Source organism: Nelusetta ayraudi, unplaced genomic scaffold (genome assembly GCF_046127955.1).
Source record: "Nelusetta ayraudi isolate G7.1 ecotype Tasmania unplaced genomic scaffold, CSIRO-AGI_Nayr_v1 ptg000031l, whole genome shotgun sequence".
Lineage (NCBI taxonomy): Eukaryota > Metazoa > Chordata > Actinopteri > Tetraodontiformes > Monacanthidae > Nelusetta > Nelusetta ayraudi.
In genome coordinates, this window is record NW_027466081.1 from 2,750,324 (window position 1) to 2,773,492 (window position 23,169).

A 23,169-nucleotide genomic window follows, 5' to 3' on the forward strand; every position below is an offset into this window, starting at 1 on the left:
TCCGTGTAATGTTTTTCCTGCAGCGCCCGGCTCGACTAAGATGGCTTCATGCGGCTTGTCGGGAGTAATCCAAGTCCCTGGAAGCCCCCCGAGATCCCAAATTGATTTGAAGACGTTATTTGTCCTCCGTTTTTTAAACAGAACTTTTCACTGTGGGGATTTGCGCTAATGCTTCCAGCTTAGTGGACGGAGTGCTTGATTTCCAGTTTATAAAAGCGTGTAAATAACATCTTCAAAAAAAGAAAAAAAAAAAATCAATCTGCGATCCGCACACTTCGATCAAGACGGACAAACTCAAAAAAAAGCCCTTTTAATGATTTTTCTTTTCACAACAACAACTTTTCCCTGCCATTTGTTTGCATTTTAAGCCAAGCCTTTTGCCTTCTTCCGCAGTTTGTTTAACAAATTGCTGCAGTGACGCCTTGCCGCAGCATAAAAAAAGAGAAGAAAAAAAAAAGAAAATTGTTTTCGAGACTGAAAATAAGACCTTAATGAGTGCCTGTCATGGTTATGTTTGTCTACGACTGCCAGGTGGTAACAGTTTGCCAACATGTCGGACATGTTAGCTTTGTTCATTTGGTTATTGGTCTGATGTTTGTATAACGTTAGCATATTGTGTTACACTCTAAAACATGGATAACAAACAAATATGTATCGACTCAACCCACAACCTAAGGTACATGCTAATCAAGCTAATGAAGGATTTAGGAACATAATGCCTTCGGCTTGATGTAACGCTAATAGCCGTAGCTCCTCGATAGAAGCAAACAAATACATAACGTGAATCATAACGTGAATTCTACTGTAAGTATGCCGTTGCCACCATTCTCGAGAACTGTGTTCCACAAATAGCAACAAAATGCATCAAAAAAATAATTCAAATTAGGATGTGCTGTGCAAATACAACATTTACATGACAATTAATTGGACAGTTGCTCAAAGAAAATTACATACAGGTGGTAAGTGGACAGGACAGTGAAGACGTTTAGGTTTCCTACTAAAATTGACAAGAAACATTGCTGAGGCTTTTTGTTAGCCCTATGGTACCATATTGAACAGATTTGTGATAACATATGCTGATGATATTGCTATATTCAAATGCTGAGGGGTAATTGGGTTTTTAAGATTGTGAAACCGCAATTCTGTGCTTTCAGGAAAATGCGTACACATTTTATCAGCTGGTAAAGACTGAAGGCTAAGTGTGATTCACCGCTCACCAGTGTTTGGGAGTTGCAGTACAATCAGGCGCACAGCTGAAGTAGAGAGCGTTTTTAATCAAGAATCAGGCAGGACAGGCCGGTCCAAGGCAGGCAAGGTTGACAACAGGAAGTCTGTCTAGAAATACTGCCGGTGAGTCTTGCGTGCAGAACGGGAAAGAACATTTTGGCAGGGAATGTGTGGCGAGCAGGAGCCTTTATAGCCAAAGATGAAAGCAGGCGAGCTGAATGGAGTCGCTTTGATGGGGCGAGTTGAAAAAGAACTCAGTGGAGAACAGAACGTCCAAACTGTGACAAGAGGTGGGCGTGTCCATGCCGACGTTATTACTGCTATTGATCGATATTCGTGTAATGAGTTCGATATTTTCCATTTATATCTATGTACTGGATTTGAATACGTTGATTTTCTTTACACTGCTACAGTGTTGCCCATTAAGTTGACATAAAATGATCTTTGTGGTTTGACTGTGTTGAAATGTGTTGCTCGCTCAGTCGTCAACCTAAAAATCGTCTCATTTAGCTTTTCAGAGGAGCATCTTTTTTGGCCTTTTTTGAAAAGTATTCCCTCCAACAGGTTGTCCCTTCACACACACACACACACACACACACACACACACACACACACACACACACACACAAAGACACAACCGTCTTGCCAAACTTCCAGCGACAGTAAAACAGTCCCGACACGAAGCGCAACTAGCCTGAAAACTTGACAATGGAATGAATCTCCCTTTGGGCAAGACACAAAGATAAAGACCAAAAAAAAAAAAAAAAAAAAAAATACCAACAGCAGCACTGCCGTTTGCGTGTTTGCCTTGTCGCAAACGTACCGAGCCTCTCGCCGACATCCGTTGTGGTCATAAGTCTGCCAATCCGACTCGCAGTGCCCACAGCTGCGCGGGGTAATGAGGGATCGGGAGAAGGAGGCATGCCACACGGGCCAGTGGGGAGCAGCTTGTTAGCATAGTCCTCTGCCAGTGGAAAGGTGTTGCCGGCTCTCTGTTGCGATTTAATTGGACGATCCTGTCAGCGTGTTTGTCTCCGTAGGACATGATGTCAGTGACTTTCAGGCAGCTTCCGCCGACAACGCGCCGCCATCTCCAAAATTAACAATGTGGGCATGAATAATAACGCCGGGCTGCCAGTTTGAGTAGCACTTTTGTCAGATTTCTTTTTTTCAACATCTGAAACGTTTAGGACGGCTGCATTTCAGACGTGCCTTTTGAGTGAGCTGCCCCCTAGCAAGCGAATGAGGAGCGATAAAGGAGAAATTTGGAGCCACTTTACCTGTCTCTAATGTTGCAGGTGTCGAACTTGAGCTCGTTGTGATTCCCCAGCAGGCCCTGCTGGACGTGACTGAGGTTCACCGGCTGCCGGTTGATAAACAGGAGCTGCATGCAGCCTTGGAAGGAGGGCGTCACACGTCCGCAGTCAGAGGCGGGGCAGCCTGGGTGGAGAGGAAACACGGTTGCAAACCTCGGTTAGTTTGACGGACGTGCGAGCATAAGGTCACACGTCCACCGGAATTGACCCGGCTGGACTGCTGGGAAGCACTTTATTGATGCAACGCGTTTTCATATGTAACTGCGGGTGACCTGTCGAGGCGTGGATCAAACAGCTGATGCACATGCTAACTAAACTGCACCTCCTGGCTGGTGAAGATGTTGCTACCGTGTGTTGTTTTTGTGACTGGACAGGTGATAAGGGTACAAGCTATGCCAGAGCTGAGCTGACGTTGCCTTGTCATTCGCTGTTTCAAAATGTGAGCCAGCTGGGGGACATAAACAGAGAGATGGAGTTGAGCAGGTGTTAAAATGAAATGAAACATTGATGTATCCGGGAAGAGCATACACGATTAATGAGATAAGGTAAAAAACCAGTGTAAGTACAACATCTATGTATCAGTTGTGCTATCTATCCATCTATCTATCGAGAGTCTTGACTGCTTTTACTATATGCCCGTACTAGAAGAAATCACACTGCGTCAGGAGCCGATGAAAGTGGGCCGCTACAATTGTGCGAACATTACGTAGTCGTAGCAGGGGTTGGGTTCAATGACAGTTGGTTATAACTGCCGATAGGATGTGAAATTTGTCCCCCGCATTTGACACATACACTGAGAGGACGCTGCATACAACGTTTTTTTGTTTTGTTTTTGCCTTCCTGCTATGTATAAACCAGTATCCAGTACCAGTATAAACTTCACTATCAAAAGCGCCATCTTGCCCTACCTGCTATCAAACTACATTCACCAGTAGCCGGGGGGTTTTATACTGCCACTTTAAGACGGTGACGGAGACCCGAGGCTGTGGGGGGGGGGGGGTTGCAACTGTCTCTTTCACGGCTTCGGGGAGTTCGAGGAGAAAGCCAAGGCGAATGTTATTTGACAGCAATAACAATAAAGTATTCCGTTGGAGATTAAACGTCCGGTGATTGACGTTTGCACCAACGTTACAATATCTGACGATCTAGTTCGCAAAATGTGGCCGGGTTACTAGTGCAGTCTGTGCTTCTGCCTCATCGGGTGTCGCATTTCTGGGTGTTTTTGCGCCTGCATACCATTAGCGCAAAACCCTTTGTGGATACGACGCAAAGATGGCAGAGACGGTAAGTAAGTAACTCGAAGCAGAAGTTCAACTTTGTCGTCTATCCACACCGTCTTTTTGCGCGCGTTCTTTGCCGTCTTCGCAGTGCTATGCTAGCGAGCTGCTACTTCTGTAAATACACCGGGCTGCAGGTGTTCTTCTTCTTCTTACGCCTTCAAGGAATTAAACCACAGCGCCACCTAAGGGCTGGCATGAGTACTTTCCAGCATTTACGTGTACATGCGGATATTTTTGGAGACGGCTTAATGATTGCAAATGCTTTTCTATTAACACGCTCGTTTTTCTTTTTTCTTTTTTTTAAATGTTTTTTTAATATGTCCTCTCCTTGTAAACGGGGCCATAAAAATGGCTAAAATGTTTTTTTCATGCTATTAGTTTTTTCTTCTTCTTCTAAAGGGAGCCACTGCAGAGGCACAGAAGAGCCACGGGGTTTCGACCCCTGGTCTAACCTCCGACTCTGATAAAGTCCAAATCCACCTACCTCCAAAGTTGAAAGCTCCCTTTGCTTCCAGCTGCTCCCAGAGCTCGATGGTGGCGGGGGGCTCGCTGTCCAGGTTCAGGGAGACCTGCAGGTTCCTCGCGTCCACGCTGACCGTGTGCCACAGTCCATCGTTGACCCTGTGACCTGCGGAGAGGAAACACCGGCATTCAGGGCGCCGTTCATCCCAGGCCCCAAACGATCCCGGGAGTTTTGGCGCCGCTCTTCCGTTTGCGCGCCAGCCTCCAACGCTGTCATCAAAGCCTTCGTTCTCTCCAAAACGAGTCGGTGTTGCAGCACAAAACCAAAGTCTCGGGACTCTCCGTTCATCAGCCCGGGCAGCAAAACAAAAACCTTCCTCCTCCTCCGCACTGACGCCGAGTCAACAATCTGTCTGCAGGTGTTTGCCATTCAGAGAAAATTAGCGATGCAAAAAAAAAAAAAAAAAAAAAAAAATAGGCGCCAACTCTTCTGAACTCCTGCTTCTGCTTGTTTATCCTTCATTGAAGTGCAAATACACAAGGCGCATTAATGCTGAACAACTGCTCTCGGCTTTTATCAGCGGCTTTTACGGGGGGGGAAGCTCGGCTAATTAAGGTGAGTTAATTCAGTTTAAGTTCTTGACAAAACTGATGAGCTGCTTTGCAAAAATGAATATTTAGATGTTAAACGTGCACACGCATTAGCACGGTGCTGCAATCTCAATGATTTTCCTGACTCATTATTTTAGGGTTTTTTCGCAGCAATTTGCTTTGTTGGCAGATTGTCATTTTCTTTTTTTTTTTTAGGTCCTGCCTCTTGAATTGGATCTCAGTGGGGCTTTTGGAACGTATTTCTTTGACAGTACGAGCCAGGTAACCGCCTTTCGTGCTTTCACGTGACGAGCACAAGCGACGCGATCAAAAGGAGAGGCGCGCGAGGTTGCGACGAGGAGAAGTAGGTCGACTTTTCTCACTCGTCCGTAAGGTTTCGACACGGGCGTCAGAGGGAGTGCGTGACTCACCCCTCGCCGTTCTTATGAATGTGAACGAGCGCGATCCTCAAGCCCAATTTTGGACTTGACAACACCGAGTCCCCGGGTTCATGCTCATTAGAGCAAGTGTTTCATGTGGAAAATGGTCTGAAAAACGGCTCAGACGCCCCTCATTATAAATTGTTCTCTTTCATCAGGCCCGTTTCGTTTGAGCGACATAATTCCCCCTTTAATCAAACTGGCCCTTTTCTTATCCTCACACGTCTGTATCTCGCAATAAGACGAGAAATATATGCGTGTATGTGTGTGTGTGTGTATAGAAATCTATGCATATGCATATGTACAGTATATATGTATACACACATACATAGACATATATGTATGGATATATGTATGTATAAATATATATATGTACAGTATATTCATATCTAAACTGTACACACATACTCACATATGTGTACATATATAGACATACGTACATACTTACATATATATTTGAACGTATACATAAATAAATATATACTGTATATATATATATATATATATGTTCGTAAAAATATGTCTATACTTATACCCACACATGTATGTGTATATACATGAGAAAAAGATGGGCAATAAACCGACCCACTGCACTTGAATCCCACTCCTTCTTTTCCGCTGACAACTCATTCCAGGGGACGAGGGCATTCAAGAGGACGGCCGCCGCCGCGGATGGAAATGACTGATCCACGCCTCCCTTTCTGCGTCGGACCCCCGGACTAAATTAGCATTCAGATTGAGCCGTGCCGCAGATCGGGAGCTCAAGACGGTCACGGTGAGCGCACCCCGGGAGTTATTTCAGTTGGACTAGAATCAGATCTGTCCAGGCTCCTGGGAGAACTTGACAATTTCACTCTCAGTCCATCGCTGCCTTTTTGCTTACAGCACCATCTTTTATCCCGCAAGACCGCCGGCGCCACAGGCCATTTTAGTTGATTTCTTTTTTTTTTTTTTTTTTTTGTCTCCACCCCATTGACTATTTTATGGAACAGGCAGCATAACCGCGAGGGAGCGCCGACGAATATCATCGCTCGCGCCCCACCCACATGCATCATCTCCTTGTTGTCCAGCTAGTGGATGAGCTTCCAGCACTATCTTGAAGGCAAACTTAATGTTTTTTTTGGGGTTGTTTTTTTTTTTTTGTCAGCGAGGCATTTTGATAAGAAAAATAAAACTTTCAAACTTTAAAAAACCCGACGGCGTCAAGCTGTGGTTGTGCAACCGCTGTCAAAAAAATAAACCTTCAACCATTTGCACTCAATATGTAAAATTTAATGATGTTGATGTATTGTTGCATGTATTGTTACGTGTGTTTCAATCTAAAAGACATGAGCGCAAACATTAGTGTATACAAAGCCTGATTTGGTGAACACGTGGTTATTGCATCAGGTTGCGGAGGATTTACTTCATGGCGGTGCTAGTGCCAAATAGTACACTGACCAAGTCCTAGGTGTGAACGTGTAACCTCAGTTACCTTAGAAGCCGAACCAAGGTGCTTGGTATATCAATTACATGAGAAAAGCAAACAAACATAGAATGCAATTTAAAACAGCCAGGGTTAAGCAGTCCGGCTTTTACGCCGGACAAATCTGTGCAAATAGCACCAAAAAACGGTGTCCTGTCCACAGAGCAGATGCAAACCTGCACCAGACTCATTTGAATGTATTTAAATTAATCATTACGCGCAAAATGACACCGGCTTCTGTGCAAATATTCCATCATTCGAAACAGCGCCGGATGCACAAAAACAGACGCAGTTTCGTCCGTCGAAGTGTTTCTGGCGTCAGGGCGACTCTCTCCGAAGATGAGGTGTGTGTGTGTGTGTGTGTATAGAAAAATATCTTACACACACACACACACACATCTTATCAAATATAAAATCAATGTTTTCATTTATTTATGCAATCATTTATTCACTGAGGATGTGAAACATTGATCAGTGACAAGTTCACTTACACTTGTAACCTGCACTGACTCGATCAGGTCAGCCACTAAGCAGCCACAAATCACACTCAGGTGGCAGTTACTGTAGAATATATAACACAATGAAATATATATAAACATACTGACGTGCCTTGAAAGTATGACCTCGTAATGCACAGTAACGCACAGGGACGGCTAATTAAAATGATATATGTACACACACACACACACACACACACACACACACTCATGTATATATATATATATTCCAGTTCATCTTGCATCAGCAGCTGTGATATCACTATAAAATCCTGAGCAGATCCACATACTGAGCTGCAGTACAAAGCGAGCTCATATGTAAACAAATGAAAACAAACAAACAAACAAATATTTTGCCTTCCAAGCCGACAGATTTCATGAATGTTGCATATCGGCCCGTTTGGACGCCTTCCAGTAAATCAAGAGGTGTTTATGCCGACATCTGCTTCTAGTATCTTGTAAAATTCGCAGCTAAAATTGTAAAACTCGACTGTTACTCTCGAGACGCCAGCCACTTAACCGGCATTAGCGCTGAAATGAACGCGGCGGGCTTGCAATGTATAGTCTGTACTGTAATATTAATGTAGAGAGCATATTAGCGAGGCCTGTTAGTCGGGTAGCGAGCCAGCTCAGGACAGATTTTGAGTGTCATCAAAGATTACTCAACATGTACGTGCACGTGTTTGCATGTCCAACAGTCCAGTGTAAATTGGCACATTATGTCCTGTTACAACACGTTCCTGTTAGTTCTGTACTGAGTTGGCAAAAGTATTCACATTGTGTATTGAAGTAAAATTATGGATACTATAAAAAAAAAAATACTCTGGTGAAAGTACTGATTCAACTCCTTTACTCAAGTAAAATTAAGAAAGTACAGATTCTCAAATGTATTAAAGTATAAAAGTAAAAAAAAATAGTTTATTGCCATAAATGAAACAATACAGTGCATTTTGGAAAAATGTAACCTGTCTAAGCTGGTACTCTCACCAGTGAGCCATTATTGGATGCTGCAAAAACGATATGAAATGGGTAAGTGGAACTGAATTTGTATCTTAAAAAGAACTTTTAAACACAAAGGTAATGAGAAAAGAGAGTAGAAAGTTCAGATATTTGTGTACAAATGTAGGGAGGAAAAGTAAAAAGTCATGAGAAAGAAAAATACTCAAGTAAAGTACAGATACTTGAAAAACCTACTCGAGTACAGTAGCTGTCAAGCTGTCTTTGATGGGTTCCAGAACGGTGATGATATTTCAAAATAGTACAATACTGGCTGAAGGTTTTTTCGATGCGACAGTTTAAATGCGTGCAGATGTTTTAAACTAAACTAAACAAAGGAACGGCCACACGCCGCCGTTCCCGAGTCGCTTGCAAGGTCGCGTGCAGCACGCGGGCGGATTTTGCTCCACCGCCGGACACTCGTGCGTCTCCTGGCCAGAGTGTCACATCAGCAGCGATGATCTCCGCTCCCGGAGGAACGCCATACCGATCCATTTCCCTCCCACATTAACACTCTAGAGTTCCCCCCCACTTGAGCCCCGACACCAGCTTGTCAAAGTCGGGTGGGGGAAAAAAAAAAAATCAAAAATAAACAACGAGAGAAAGTGTGAGATGAGGAACCGAAGGTCACGTTTAAAAAAGGAAGACAAAGAAAAGGAAAGCTTTGCGACGGCTCCGGCGAGCCCAGCGGCTCTGTTTTGCGATGACACGTTCCGTTTGACATTGCGGAGGCGCGGGATCCGGCTTCCCTCGGGGGCGGAGGACTGTTTGGGAAAGGTGAGACTCCTCCAAATTCTATTAGCTTCACTCACTTTTGATTACTTTTGAAACCCGGCCGCACGCAAGCAGGCAGACATTGCGGACGGCGCCCCCCACGCAGGAGAGGAGGAGGAGGAGGAGGAGGGGGTTTTTCCATCTTCTTCTTCTTCTTCCCAGGACAAATCTATGGCGAGGAACAGGGCGACTTTCAAGGGGGCCGGGCTAAAAAGCAGCAACGGGATACTCCACCTTAACTTTGAAAACCTCCCCAGTCTGTCGGCAGAGTCCTGTTTACTGAACCGGGCCGATCCTGGTGCACCGCAGGGGAGCGTTTATCAGTCCCGCCTCCATTTTTTTCTGCCCCCTCCCCTCTCTCCGCTTGGATCAGACAGGTTCCAGCTGCTGCCGCTATCAGGGACCGGCATTACTTTGGTGTCCTAATGAAATTAAGGGATTTACCCAGCGCCCCCCCCCCCCCACTCCATCCTCCCGCCCCCACTGCTCCCAGTGTGGCCCTGTGTGTGTGTGTGTGTGCGCGTTTGATGCGGCACATTTAGGGAGGATAAATCCTGGATTTTCGAGACGAGATCCCGGGGATTACCTCGCGGCGAAAATTAGAATGTGCTGAGTAGCTTGATGAGCCGCTTGAATTTGTTCGCGAGATGCTATCGGAGGCGCTCCTCCACGGTAATTTCGTTCTGGGGTTTTTTGTTTTTTTTGACCTCCTTCGGTCGCGCCCGAGGAGGACTATAGTCGAAGGAGACGGCAAACTAGATCGAGCGAACGTACGGAACCGGGAGTTCGATCCTCGATCGCGCTAATTTCACGCCGAGCCTTTATTCCGCCTAATTCTTCAATCGTTCTTCGCTCCAAAGCGCCCGCCCGGCCGCTCGCCCGCCGCAGCCGCAGCCAGGTAATTTAATGCGGCTGGAGATAAATTATATAAAAGGGAATATTGTCCCTCCGGTTGTCTCCTCCATCTATATTTCCCCGCAGCCCGCCATCTGCCCAAAGTCTGCCTCCACCCCCCCCGCCCTCCAAACAATCACGGTTATCTCCATTATCTCCGCTAAGCAATCCCATGCAGGGGAGGGATGGGATTGATATTTCTTCCGAGAGCAAATCCAAGAAAATAAACTTTTCCCGCCCCGCCGCCTGGAAAATTACCGAGGACCAAGATGATGGGAGAATTTTCTTGAAGAGAATCTGCGCCAGAGGAGCGAGGCGCGCTAGCAACGGGTGGCTGTCGCGCTGCTCCCACCGCTGCGTTTAAAAATCCTTTACTCAGGAAAATATATATATATATATATATCACTGACCGCACACAAAGATGGACGGACGGGTCTTTTGTGAATACCCTGAGAGATTAGTTTCACGGTCACTGCCACCTTGAGCTTCCAGTTTGTTATTGAAACAGGAAGATTCCTTATTTGGATGTGTGGCCAGCGACTGGGCTACCAAGCTGCAACACGCAAACCAACTCGATGGACATTTTTTTTCACTCAAATTTAGGCCAAATTGGACAAAATGGATGTTAGGTCCTATCTCATAAAATTTTAATTTTGCAAATTACAAAAATAAAATGATTTCCAGCCGGTCTTTTTTTGTCTCTTTGCCACCATATTTGCACTTCCGCATTGGTCTGCTATCTGAAATTGGAGGCTCCGTCCCGTCTTTCTGTGCAGTCAGTGAACAGAACAGATGGAATGTTATGTATATTACCATCGGTAATATAAAAAGCCACCCACCTAATTGCTAATTACATGCTAATGTCAGCGTCACCATTAGCAACAGCTAATGTACATCGGTGACATGCCGCACGTTTTAGCCGTGACTTTTCCTCTGCTTTTTCGTTCCCAAACCACATATAATCACTGACTTACAAAGGATGCCTACAGTCACACAAGCGGCAGTGCCACAGCTTGATGAGGCCATATTGAATTTCAGGTAAAAACACAGCATGGATGCTAAAGACAAGGGCCTCTGGGTCTGTGATGTAACCTGCAGGGACAATCAAAAGAAGGAGCCACACCAACACTTCTAAGATTTATACTGAGCATCGCTGAATGCTGATTCGCGCTGCTGTTAGAAGTGATGAAGTAATGTACTGGAAAACAAGCCCGGTGTTCAAGTACAGAGGAAGCTTGGCTGGAACGTCTCAAAACAAACGGGACAGTGGCAGAACACAATTCACTGTTCTCCTGCCACTGGATCTGAATCGTTGCTATTCATTCATCTTCTGTACCCACTTCTCCTGCACTCAGGGCCGCAAGTTGGCCAAGCCAATCCCAGCCGTCTTTGGCAAAGGCAGGTTACAACCTGGACAAGCGAAGTCATAGGAAAACTAACAAACATTCACCCACAAACACACCTACGGTCAGTCTAGAGTTCTTAATTCACCCCACATGCAGGTTGTTGTACACAAAGACACAAAGGAGAAGATGCAAACTCCACACAGAAAGGCCCCGCGCCCGGGGAATCAAACCCGCAACCTTCTTGCTGTGATGCACAACTGCGCCGCCGCGCTGCCCAACACGCCCCCGGCCTTGTAAATGAGGGTGAAGTCGCAGCATCCGCCGAGACTGTTGTTGAGGAGCGACAATCTAATGAGGTCAGAGAGGACAGAAATTCCTGCTGTAGACCTTCTAACCCCATTAGAAAACTTTCCTTCCCTGCTTGAAAACTTCATCCCGTCCTTGTGAAATGCCTCCTTCACCTCGTCTTCTTTTCCCTCGCAATAAAATAAGAGAAGAGCGGCAAACAACCCCGGGGCTGGATTCTGACTCTCTGCCTTGAAGCAGCCCGGCGGAATTCCAACACAAAAGGTGTTGTTTGGATTCCACCTGGCCAAAGAAGAAAAAAAAAGAACATTTCCTTCCAAATAAAAACCAGCTAACGTGGATCTGCGCGTGGCTGCGGCTGTAATCAGCGGGCGAATGAGGCGCCGTTGACGTTAAGTGAGCTACCAATATTCTCTCTCCGTCCTGGCAGTGAACTCCCTGGAAAAATGAGAACCACAACTCAGACACGGAATCAGTTAGAATCCGGAAATCAGTTTTGACTAAATTCAGGAACGTCAGCACTCGAGTCCTGACCTTTAACATGAAGTTGGACTTCATCCAGGCACACGTTTGAAAATGTTGCCCATGAGACTGCTGGGATTTGTAAAGTACAGGGTTAAATATCCCCAGTCAATGTTATTTGCGGGTAAAAATAAGTCAATAAATATCTGTAAGCTGGTAAAATAATTGAAATAGCTCTGATTAGAATCGGATTTAAGACGTTTTAAGCAAAAGACATGCAAAAAACGACTAAAGTGAGAAAATTCAGCGTTTTCTGAAGGCTTTTTTGTTTTTGTTTTTTTTTTTGGTAACATTAATTGCGTGAGGCTGCTCCACTGGAGCTGGAGATGAAAAATTAAGTGATGTCAAAAGCAGAACCGCAGCCCTGCTACATAATCTGCATGTTTTAATAATAAACAAACACCACTTCTCATTCGGGACGCTGTCGCGAGAGCACAAGACTGGCAGGATTTACCGGGGATTTCGGCCCGTCAAAACACCCACAAGACATTCCGTGCACGCTCACTGCACACGCGAGAGCTCGTGCGTGCACTCGGAGCCCCCCCCCCCCACTCCCCCCAGCACACTCACCGGCAGAGACCTCTGATTTCTGTCGCCCCGAGTTGTGGAGGGTCAGGCAGAGCCGGCTGTTGCTGATCCGCAGCTCCAGTCTCTGGGGCTGAGGGTGGAGCTGCGTCGACAGCAGCAGCCCGTCCGGGTTCCACGTCCTGAACTGGAAGCGGGTGGAGAACCCCCCGGTGGCGGGCGCCGGCGCCGACGGCAGCGACAGGAAGCTGCTGCCGGAGCTCAAGAAGGTGCAGGCCACCAGCTGGGGCTGCGTGCACGAGAAGGTCACGTTGCCCTGGAGGATGACAGAAGCGCAAAGGGACAGGGGATTTTATGCACGCGGCCTCCAGATGGAGCGTCTGGATTGTTGCCTTTGCATTGGTCTCACGTATGACAGGGGGCGGGGAAAAAAGGAGGCGACGCTTGGAAGGTGATTGGATGAAGCATCCGTCAGTCTGAGGCACTGCTAGTTTAGTCAACTCCTCACTCTTTTAGTGTACATGCAAAGGAAATATCTATCTATCTATCTATCTATCTATCTTTCTATCTATCTATCGCAACTGCAGCACAAGCCCAGCTTTAGCCAACTGTGTGCTAACTATTTGTAGCTTAGCAGCAATAGCCAAGCTAAATGTAAGTTTGCGAGGGAACTGACACATTGCCACTTAATAACACATCTATCTATCTATCTATCTATCTATCTATCTATCCATCTGTCTAGCTATCTGTCTCTACTGTGCCAACTGTGTGCTAACTATTTGTAGCTTAGCAGCAATAGCCGAGCTAAATGTAAGTTTGCTAGGGAACTGACACATTGCCACTTAATAACACATCTATCTATCTATCTATCTATCTATCTATCCGTCCATCTATCTATCTATCTATCTAGCCACACACACACACACACACGCACACTCACACACACACACACACACACACACACACACACACACACACACACACACACACATAAACATAAACACATATAAACATACACATTACTAGGGCATGGAAATTAGTAACAAAGTGCTGAACACATTATTGGATGGCTTTGACAGTTGTTGCCTTGAATGTCTAATGAGAGAACGAATATCAGGTGTGCAACATGTGGCCATAATTACCCAAGTTTAACGCTTTGAAACTGCTAAAAGGTGCAAAACTTTCCAAGACAAAGAACAAAGAACTGTATTGCCACATTTTTAATATAATCACACTTAGCTGTATGTGCTAAACCACAAGAATAAGAATAAACACAGCATCGTGGTTACATTATGTATTTTAGGCTCACTAAGACAGCCTACTTTTGGTGTGTTCACGCTGAATTTCTCACACTTGGAATTCTTTCTTGTCAATTTTAATTAGACAATTGAAATAGTTGTGAGCACGCTGACTGAAGCCTCCTCCTGATGCAAGCGGAGGAATTAGCAACACATCACTGACTTAACTTACAAGGAGAGGAGAAAGTCCCACAGTCACAATTTTACTCTTTTTTTGTCCTTTTTGTCTTCTTCTTTACTTTTTGAGGTCAGCTACACCCTTTTACTTCCTGTTTCCATCCCAGCGAAAAGGATGCTGATTGGCTGGTTGAAATCCAGCCACATTTTCTGTGCGGCACAGACCAGGAAACATGAGCAAGACGAGTTCAAATAAGGTTAAACGGCTGCGGAGTCGGCAGAGTTGATGAAGAACACAGAAAAATGAGGGGCCAATTTCAAGACAAAGGGAAAAAAAAAAAAAAAAAATCACTGATCTGCGATGCTTGATTAGGAGCACTGCGCGACTTAATCAGGTGATCAATCAGGAGCGGCGCGATTGCTTGGAGCAAAGGTGAGACGGTTTGACTTCTAAATTCTAACGTCGATACCGCAGTCTGTCTTTCATACCAATCAGGAGGGTTTATCCCGGACACGAGGCGTCTTCCTCGCCCATAAGTAATAGAGACACGTCTGATTTGATGTCGGACGGTATATTTTCTTTGGTAGGAAAAAAAAACACACGGTCAGAGTGCGAGCCAGGAGCAGCTTCGCGGTCTGGATGTGCCCCCTCACTTCCATCACTTCCAATCAGAGATGACAGCCGGCGAGAATTTATTCCGAGCGCTTGAACCAACGACCTCTCGCTGGTTACATAAGGCCACCTGAAAACGTCCCCGGTACTCCACCATCCCACAGCGTTTCACGCTGCCAAGCTGAAGGAGCAAGTGCGAGTCACAGTAATTTAGCGCACGTTGGCAGAAACCTTTTATTCTTTGCGGGAACGCTTGCGAAACCAAAGTTTTTCAGCTTAACATAAATGGTAAAAAAAAAACAAATGAGCTAAAGGTTAATTTTGCGTCAGCGATGCACAAGTATGTAAGTAAGTAAATAAGAGGAAGGAAATTCATATTGCGTTTCGTATTGAGATGTGCAGTAAGTCAGTGGGACACACAACTTGTTCAGTATAAAGCACACATAGAGATATAATAGATTAAAGGTAAAGAAAGGAGACAGGAAAGGAGAAGAGGAACACCCTGCGAGTATTAAGTACCTAATAAAGTGTCTCGCGCGTGTGTGTGTGTGAGACCTATTACAGGCTATTACAGTTACCGTTGCCTTTCTATGGCGTCCAGCCAATCTGCCCACTCTGACCTCTGACCCCTGACATCAACAAGACATTTTCTTCCACACAAGTGCTGCTCACTGGATCTTTTCTCATTCGGGGTGGGGGGGGGCGCGTCCTCTGTAAAACCCTGGAGATGGTCGCGCTGGCGTGAAAATCCATTAGCTCAGCAGCGGTTTGTGAACCCGTCTGGCACAGACGCGCTCAAAGTCACCGGAGTCCTCTTTCTTCCTCGACCTGCTAACGTTAAATGTGAGCAAGTCGTCTTCTCTATTGCTAAATGCACGTGATTGGCTAGTTAGCTTTTTGCATTAGCGAGCAACAGAATTTCCAATAATACAATAAGACAGAATAATAATGCAATTGCGACAGTTCCAAAAGGAAAAAAACAAACTTTTTTGCTCAAGAATATTCATTATTAATTGACGTCTTAAGAATAATGTACATAGATCCTAAAGGCAAACAAAAACATAAAACAACATAAAACAATAATAAATAACCTGGACCCTCTGTCTCTGTGATCAGCACTTAGTTGATTTTATTGATTATCGTGACTGGCCTATGTATGTGGATGATAAAATGGTACCAAGGGCCATGGAAAAGGTATGGATGAGAAAAAGCTTTGGTTTTCGTTGACGTTTTAAAAACTCAAAACTTGGTTGCACTTTCGCTTTCCACCCCCCTCCCCCTTCTCCCGAGCCTCATTTTATTTTCCGCGCCAGCTCCGCGAAAAGCATTCAGCAAAAAACATTTGCAAACTTTTGAAAGTGCTTTAGTTTACTTTGGGGCGGGTGGGGAAATAGGCACGGGGACAGCAAACTAAGCTAAACGTCGGACGGAGATAACCGGCTCTGCATTTTCCATCCAGATACGCTATCGCTCCTTTGCTCTCATTTCAATGTGTTCCCCTAAATATTGAAGCCTTTCTATTAAGAGCCTCATATGGAGGCATTTAATTGACAAATTAATTCTAAACTATTTGGCCACTCTTATCATTTAGCGCTCCCCTTGTAATTTAAAAAACCCATTTTCCCCGGCCAACAGCGATAAAGTCCTCCCCGTCTCTTCAGAGTCGAGTCTGAACGCCCAAGTAAGCAGAAAAAAACCAGAGGAAACAGGGCTGCAGATATGAGATGAATCCATGGAATGTATTTGCTCCGAGCCAATACGCCGCAGCCGCCGTTTTTCTTTCTTTCTTTCCTTTTTTTCCAAACGAAGAAGAAGAAGAAGAAGAAGAAGAAGCAGCAGAAGCCATCAGAGTTTACATTTTGCTTTAATTCCACGCGGCCGCTGAGGTTGCGGCGGGCAATGCTCAGACACACGGACCGGTGGCGTCTGCCGAGGTCACGGTCCCATCAGTGGCGGGAGCCTGCGGGGCAGCGGCGAGCAATCACAGCTCTTTGACTCTCAATGTGATTTCCTCCCATCAACCTCGGGGAGATGGCCCCCATTGAAATTCCATTACGGCTTCCATCACGACAGACGCTCTCCAGCCTCGCCGCCTCTGTTGTCAGTAAAGGGGCCCCTTTAATGCGGCAATCAGACGTCGGGAGGCAGACGAGACGCCTCGGATGGATTGTGGCTCCTCCGGGCCGACCAATCGGCGGGCGGGGGTGAGAGCGTTGACGATGCAGATTAATTCGTGATTATACGCTCTGGCCCTCTTTGCTGCGCGGCGGTCGGGATCAGGAGTGAGAGAGACTCTGTGTTTTGTTTTTTTTTGTTTTTGTTTTTTTTCCACGTGGCCTAATCAAACTTCTGCGTGAAGCGGATTTCGGATTCGAAATGTCATCATCCAAACACGAATGCCGGATCAAGAACATTCGGGGTTGCTCATTTGCTTTCCGCTACTCGTGTGAATTCTAATCATTTCAAAGGTTAACAGGCATCTCGGGGTGGTACAGCCGTTAAACGGTGAGAACATTGAAGTGGCAATGAGCGATTTTTCTTTTTTTTTTGTCATCACTCGAGAGCACAGCTGAGCAAAACGAAGAGGCGACTGTTTGTAAATCTTTTTGGTTTAGTTCTATTTATCGGAAAACCAGTTGAGATCAAACTAAACCGCTGCATATTTCAACAGAGTTCTTAGTCGGGTGCAGGTCCGTCACTGATAATGGTCCCCTTGGAAACCTGTGCAGTTAACAGTTCTGGTAACAGCAGAAAAACAACAGACATTTTTGAAGATGTGCCACATGCAGGGCGGTTGCTTCTTGCTATTTAAAACCGCGATGGAGCAAAGTTTCCTTTGGGCAGGAGAAAGCACAAATTTGCATGAACCGGTAGGGACTTCCAGGCTCAATATCAACACCGAGGGCGTATTAGGTGACGCTCGACCCCAGAAGAAATAACACCATCAGAGCTTCATATCCCAATTCCATGACCCCAATTTCATTACATTAGCTCCTGGTCCTCTTGTCAAACACTTGCATGTCTTTAAAGGCCTCATGCAGTGCTAAATACACTCCAAACGATAATCATTGGCTCTATCATGTCCACATAGGTTGCAAAAGTCCATCCTGTTTCATACTTTGCCTGCTTACTCCATTTTTCTGAAAATTTGTTACTTCCTGTTTTGTTTTGATAGTCTTGTCCTGTAAAACAAATAGCCCTTGTGTGTGGCAGGTCCACGTTGACATTGACGTGTCTCTGATGACCTTGTTGGTGGTTTTTGGTCTGGTCAGAGTTAGCCTCTTTCTGCCTGTAGTTAGCTTTGGCGCGTTTTCCTTTCTATTTAAATTAGAAATTTATATGTTAAATAAAATACTGAAAAAAAAAGCAATGAAACGTCTTTATCTGTTCAAAAAAAAAAAATTAAAGTTGAAAGTCTTTATGAGGGGAGAGATTGAAGTTTGCATTAAAGATGTAAAGCAGCGACTTCAATGAGGCTAATGGGACCTAATTAACATTCAGCTCTGCTCCAAAATGTGGCCATTTATACACACGGATCAAAGAATGGTGCATGAAAAAAAGATAAAATAAAACCCCTTTTTTCCTCTAATCCAAGCATGCTTTAAATAAAGGCCCGGTGGTCTCGGCAGACGAGGTAAATAAAGGCTCAGGTCATTATCTGCAGAAGTGCCATAATGGGGAGTTTTGAGGATTATGTGTCGAGGCAAGATCCTTGAAAGGTTTTCGGTCGTTTTCTACGCGGCGATGGGCAGCGCCTCGGGTCTTTGTTGGGAAAAAAAAAAAAGTATCAAACACATTACCGCATAAGCAGCCTATAAACACAGTCCATTTGCAATGCTGCACAAACCGAGCAGCGCTCCGTTCTCCCGGCACGTTTGGACAAATCCCCCGAATTTGCCGTGCGCGCAGTGTCTCCTCCGCAAGTGCTTTCCCATTCCGTCTTTTCAAACATCATTAAATCCATTTTATTAGAAATTATATGCTACATAAGAAAGCTTTGAGTTGGAAAATGACTTTCTTACGACTCACATTTTTTTTAAAAGTGGAAAATCGGTTGTTTGGAGAGAAGAACGCAGAGTGAAACAGGTTGACCGGAAGTGACCCGACCGAGGTCTACAGAGCAGAGCCTGTCATTCAAAACGGAGCCAATAAGCATTGAGCCAAAAAAAAAAAAAGGCCGGAACTATACATCATTCCTCTTCTTAAATACACAAGAGTCTCAAATAAAAAGCTTTTGCATGGTTCTGTCTGATTGCTTCCATCAAAGGAAATATCTGATTTGGTTGGCCGGCGCACCTTGAACGCATCTCAGATGGGAAGCGACACTCACCACGCTGTGGATCTGCGGCTTGCGTCTCTTGGCCAGGTCTATAATATTGATCCCATTGTAGTAGAGATTCTCCATGCAGCCGTGAAAGTTCTTCCTCAGGAAAGTCCCAGGTTTTCCGGGAAGTGGGATCCCGCCGAAACTCAGCTTTTGGAAGGAGAAGAAACAGAGGGGGCAGGTAGTGAGCAGCAGAAGGCAAACGCTGACAAACAGAATGCACAGTTTTGAAGTCGTTAATCTTATTGTGTTGCTCCAGAGCGCCGCCTACACAGTGTATCGCCAAAGTCTTTCACCAACATCATTGGCTGACCCTGAAATGTCGTATTGACTGTTAGATCCTCCTTCTAATCTTCACCGCTCTTTATAATGTCACTTCACCTCTGACACTGTATCTGCACCTTGGGTGTTTAGTTCTGCACACTTCAAATATCGATTTGACAGCTGGCCAATGCAGAGCGAGTATCACGGTATAATATACGTATAAGCCATGCTGAAAGGGAAACTTTGGGAAAATTTGCCTATGAACATAATAGTGGCATGAGAAGGTCCATTCCTGGCCGCTCATCACATTCATCTTTAGTTATTAGTGCATATGGTTCTGAGATCTGTAGGGGGCGTAGATGCAAACTTCACAGTGAACATCATGGAGGTCTGCCTCCCTCAAAACTCCTCAAATATACAATTCAAGATTGTACAATTATCGGAATCAGAATCAGATGTTATTGCCAGGTAGTGTTGTTGGGATTACTCCAAGAAAGTAATCCAACTACTGATTATAGATTACTCCTGAAAAAGTAATCTAATTACTTAAGTTAAAAAAAGATAAAGTAACAGTTGAGAACGTCTGTTCTCTGTGACAAAAAAAAAAAATTTTAATTACAGTGGTGGATTACTTAGTAATAGATTACTCGCCAACACTGTGCCAGGTATGTGCAAACATATCAGGAATTTAGAATGTGCAAGTGTGCAAATATTCACAAGGTTGAAGTTCCCCCTTGTGCCTGTAGGCAAACTTATCACCGTCCTGGATGAGGTCAATGTGTCATCTGCAAACTTTAGAAGTTTCTCAGACGGGTCTTTCGAAGTGGAGAGAGAGAGAGAGAGAGAGAGAGAGAGGGAGAGAGAAGAGCAGCGGTGAAAGAACGCACCCCTGGGGGGTGCCAGTACTGATTGCACGGATGTTGGGAGACGATACTTCCCAGCCTCACCCACTGTCTCCTGTCAGAGAGGAAGTTGTAAATACACTGACAGGTGGCGGGCTGGCGGGGTAAGCTGTGAGAGCCTTTTTCCTGATGAATTATGGATTTCACTCATGTAATCTTACGACACATGAGGTAAATACTCAAAACTACCGTCTTGAGTAAACAACTGGGCGGAGTGACACAACACACACGTCAGAATTTGGCCCAATGAGGTCGTGAGAAGTGCGGCAGTAAACATGCCATTTTGAAATCAATCAGCCCAGCAGGAATGTAGTTATGGCTGTGTATTTGTCCTGTGATGTCACAGTATTTCAGAGCTTGGTGAATGTGCAGGTCACAACTTGCCCACAAGAGCACTTTTCTAGTTGTTGGATTGTGTATTTTATGAGTTGAAGGAAAACTATCCCTTTAAGATTAAGAGGTTTATTTGGCTATATTACTTCTAAACACTTTTGCTTGTTATGTTGTGACACCATATACCATATAAGGGAAGCTCTAAAAAAACAAAACAAGAAAATGCAAGTCTGGCCTCCATCGAGTACACCAAAACTTAGACAGTACTCTTGCACATGAACCATTGTATATTGTGGCCCTTGGACAGCACCACAATATACACATTTCTAGTAATACAATATATCAACACATCAACAACTTCAACATCTGCATTGCAGCATAACTCAAACTTGCGACTTTGACCAAACTCAAACCAAAATGAAAACGCGGCTGGCTCCCTTGCAGCGGAAACATGCTAATGCGAATTTCTCTCACGTGGTGTTTACCAAGTGCGAGCGTCGGATATGTCACCAACTCTCTGCCTACTCTAAAAAATTCCACCAGTCATTCCTCCAAGATTTTCTTAACCGGATGCAGCGTGAAAGCTCCCGTGAGCGTGAGTCACGCCCTCGCAGCGCGGCGAGCGTTGCATCAGCATCGCCGACGTTCACGACGCGGCGGACGAGCAGGCGGAACAGCTGCTTTCTGACAGGAGATGAGAGGTGTTGTAACGCTTTCCTCCGGCGCCGAGGAGGAAGAAGCTTGGATCACTCTGACCTCACCCTCATCAGACACCTCTGGGACGGAGTCGGAACGATAGTTCTCACTCTAAGGCGCCTCCAGTGTCTGTGTTTGAGGGTGTGTGCACGTGTGAACGTCGTTCTTCATTCTCGCAACCTGTCCATAGCAGGTGAAGGGTGGCAGAGCAGCCGAAATGCAGTACTTCCCAGAAAATTAGAATATCATGAAAAGGTTGTTGTATTTCCCCATGTCTGAACTCTTCTGAGCCAACCCATGACAGACTTTTTAAAGGCTCAGGACCCTTCTGGAGGTGTTTTGGATTCTTCGAACTCTTTGAACCTACAAAAATGAAGCTTTTCACAGTATTCTAATTTTCTGAGTTTGTGGGTTTGTGGTTTTAATAATCTGAAAATCTTAATCAGCAAAGTTACAACAAGGAACTGCTTGAGATATGTCCATTTGCGTGTAATGGCTCAATAAAATTTGTTGGTTTCATCTTTTATGTTAAATTGCCAAAATAAAATCAACTTTTAATTGATCAAATTTTTCGGGTAGTACCTGTAGTTCCTCACACGCTCCCAGGGGCAGAGCTTCAGCATCATCAAGTCATATCTTTGTTGATTGATGTACAGTACATGGAAACAAGACACTCAAAGACAAAATTCAATGTCACATTAATCCTGACCCTTGAACAGTAGCTAGCAGTAGCCACACAGTAACTGCTGATATCGGTTTTAGGGGTTGGGACGATATGCTTTTCTCCAGATTCGATTCCTCTACGATTTTTTTTTCTGGATGTTGTCGATTCGATTTTGCGATTCTACATTATCTCAGATTTTCTCGATTTTTAGCCTGCAATGATTATGATTGTCGATAGACTATTCCAGGAACCATATTTCCCCCCAAAAATACACATCGCATCTAAGTCAGCAGCAATATATAAGTTTACCCTCTTTTCAAAAGCCTGGATTACATAAAAGAGGCAAAAAAGAGTCGTTTCTGAGAAATATGTACAGTACATATATAAATATGTAGGTAAACTGCTGTGTTAGAACGTAGAAGCAAACTTATTCCCCCTCTGCTGTAGAAAAGTGGAAACATTTTCCAACCCGGCTTAACAGACTAAAATGAAGCATTTCAATTTGAATTTGAAAAAAAAAATTCTCCCACCCCTCAAAGTTTTATCATTACTATTAACTTTTGTTACAGGTGGCGAAGATTTGCTGACCTCGAATTCATCAACCAACTGTTATAAGGTCACCTTGAAAAGATTTAATAAGTAAAAACAAATACAGTAAAAACTAGAATACTAAAAACAGTCCTGTAGTCATTTCAGGTATCTACTTATTGTCACCCTGATGATGTGAGTCATGATCTCACCCCCCCCCCCCCCCCCCAAAGGAAAATTCTCTTTCTCCGCTACTGTTCACTCCTCAACAGGTCGTGTGTCGCTTGTTGCACACACAAGCACACACGCCCGTGCACACACGCGCACCCGCAGCGAATGCCATCCTTTGACAGGCCCGCTGTGCTCGCTGGAGTGCGATTGGCCCATCTGCCGTCGGAGAGGGGGAGGGGTTTCGCAGAGGGCGGTTCAATTAATGGAGTTTCCAAAGTGTTTTCACGCCTAAACTGACACGTTATTACCCACCTGATCTGATGGGATTTCACACTTTGCGTCTAGAGACGCGTGAGCGCACAAATAATCGGGGGGAGGATGACGCTCAAATGATCACGTTTCCAAATTGTCGGTTCGAAATAAACGCATAGGAAAAGCAAGAATTGAATTTGTCAGTCTAGCCTCGTGCACTATCCATGTCCTGCTTTTTTTTTTTTGCAAGTTTTCCTATCGACACCCCCCCGCCCCCGCCGGCATTTCAGTTTCAGTCTGATGAAGTCCGAGCAGTTACAATCTACGGTACGTGTTCCCTACGGCTTCGGCAGCAACAAGAAGGTC

General features: G+C 44.9%; 1 protein-coding gene across 2 annotated transcripts in view; it reads right to left on the bottom strand.

Moving 5' to 3' along the window:
• Positions 1-23,169, bottom strand: part of cntnap5a (contactin associated protein family member 5a) — a 146,062-nt gene that overhangs the window by 69,991 nt on the left and 52,902 nt on the right. For both annotated transcript variants that reach the window (XM_076030853.1, XM_076030854.1), the window contains exons 7-10: positions 19,000-19,143; positions 12,687-12,957; positions 4,308-4,451; positions 2,508-2,667 (exon numbers count right to left, since the gene is read on the bottom strand). In XM_076030853.1, the coding sequence (XP_075886968.1) occupies positions 2,508-2,667; positions 4,308-4,451; positions 12,687-12,957; positions 19,000-19,143 (719 nt within the window). The remainder of the gene's footprint in view (positions 1-2,507; positions 2,668-4,307; positions 4,452-12,686; positions 12,958-18,999; positions 19,144-23,169) is intronic.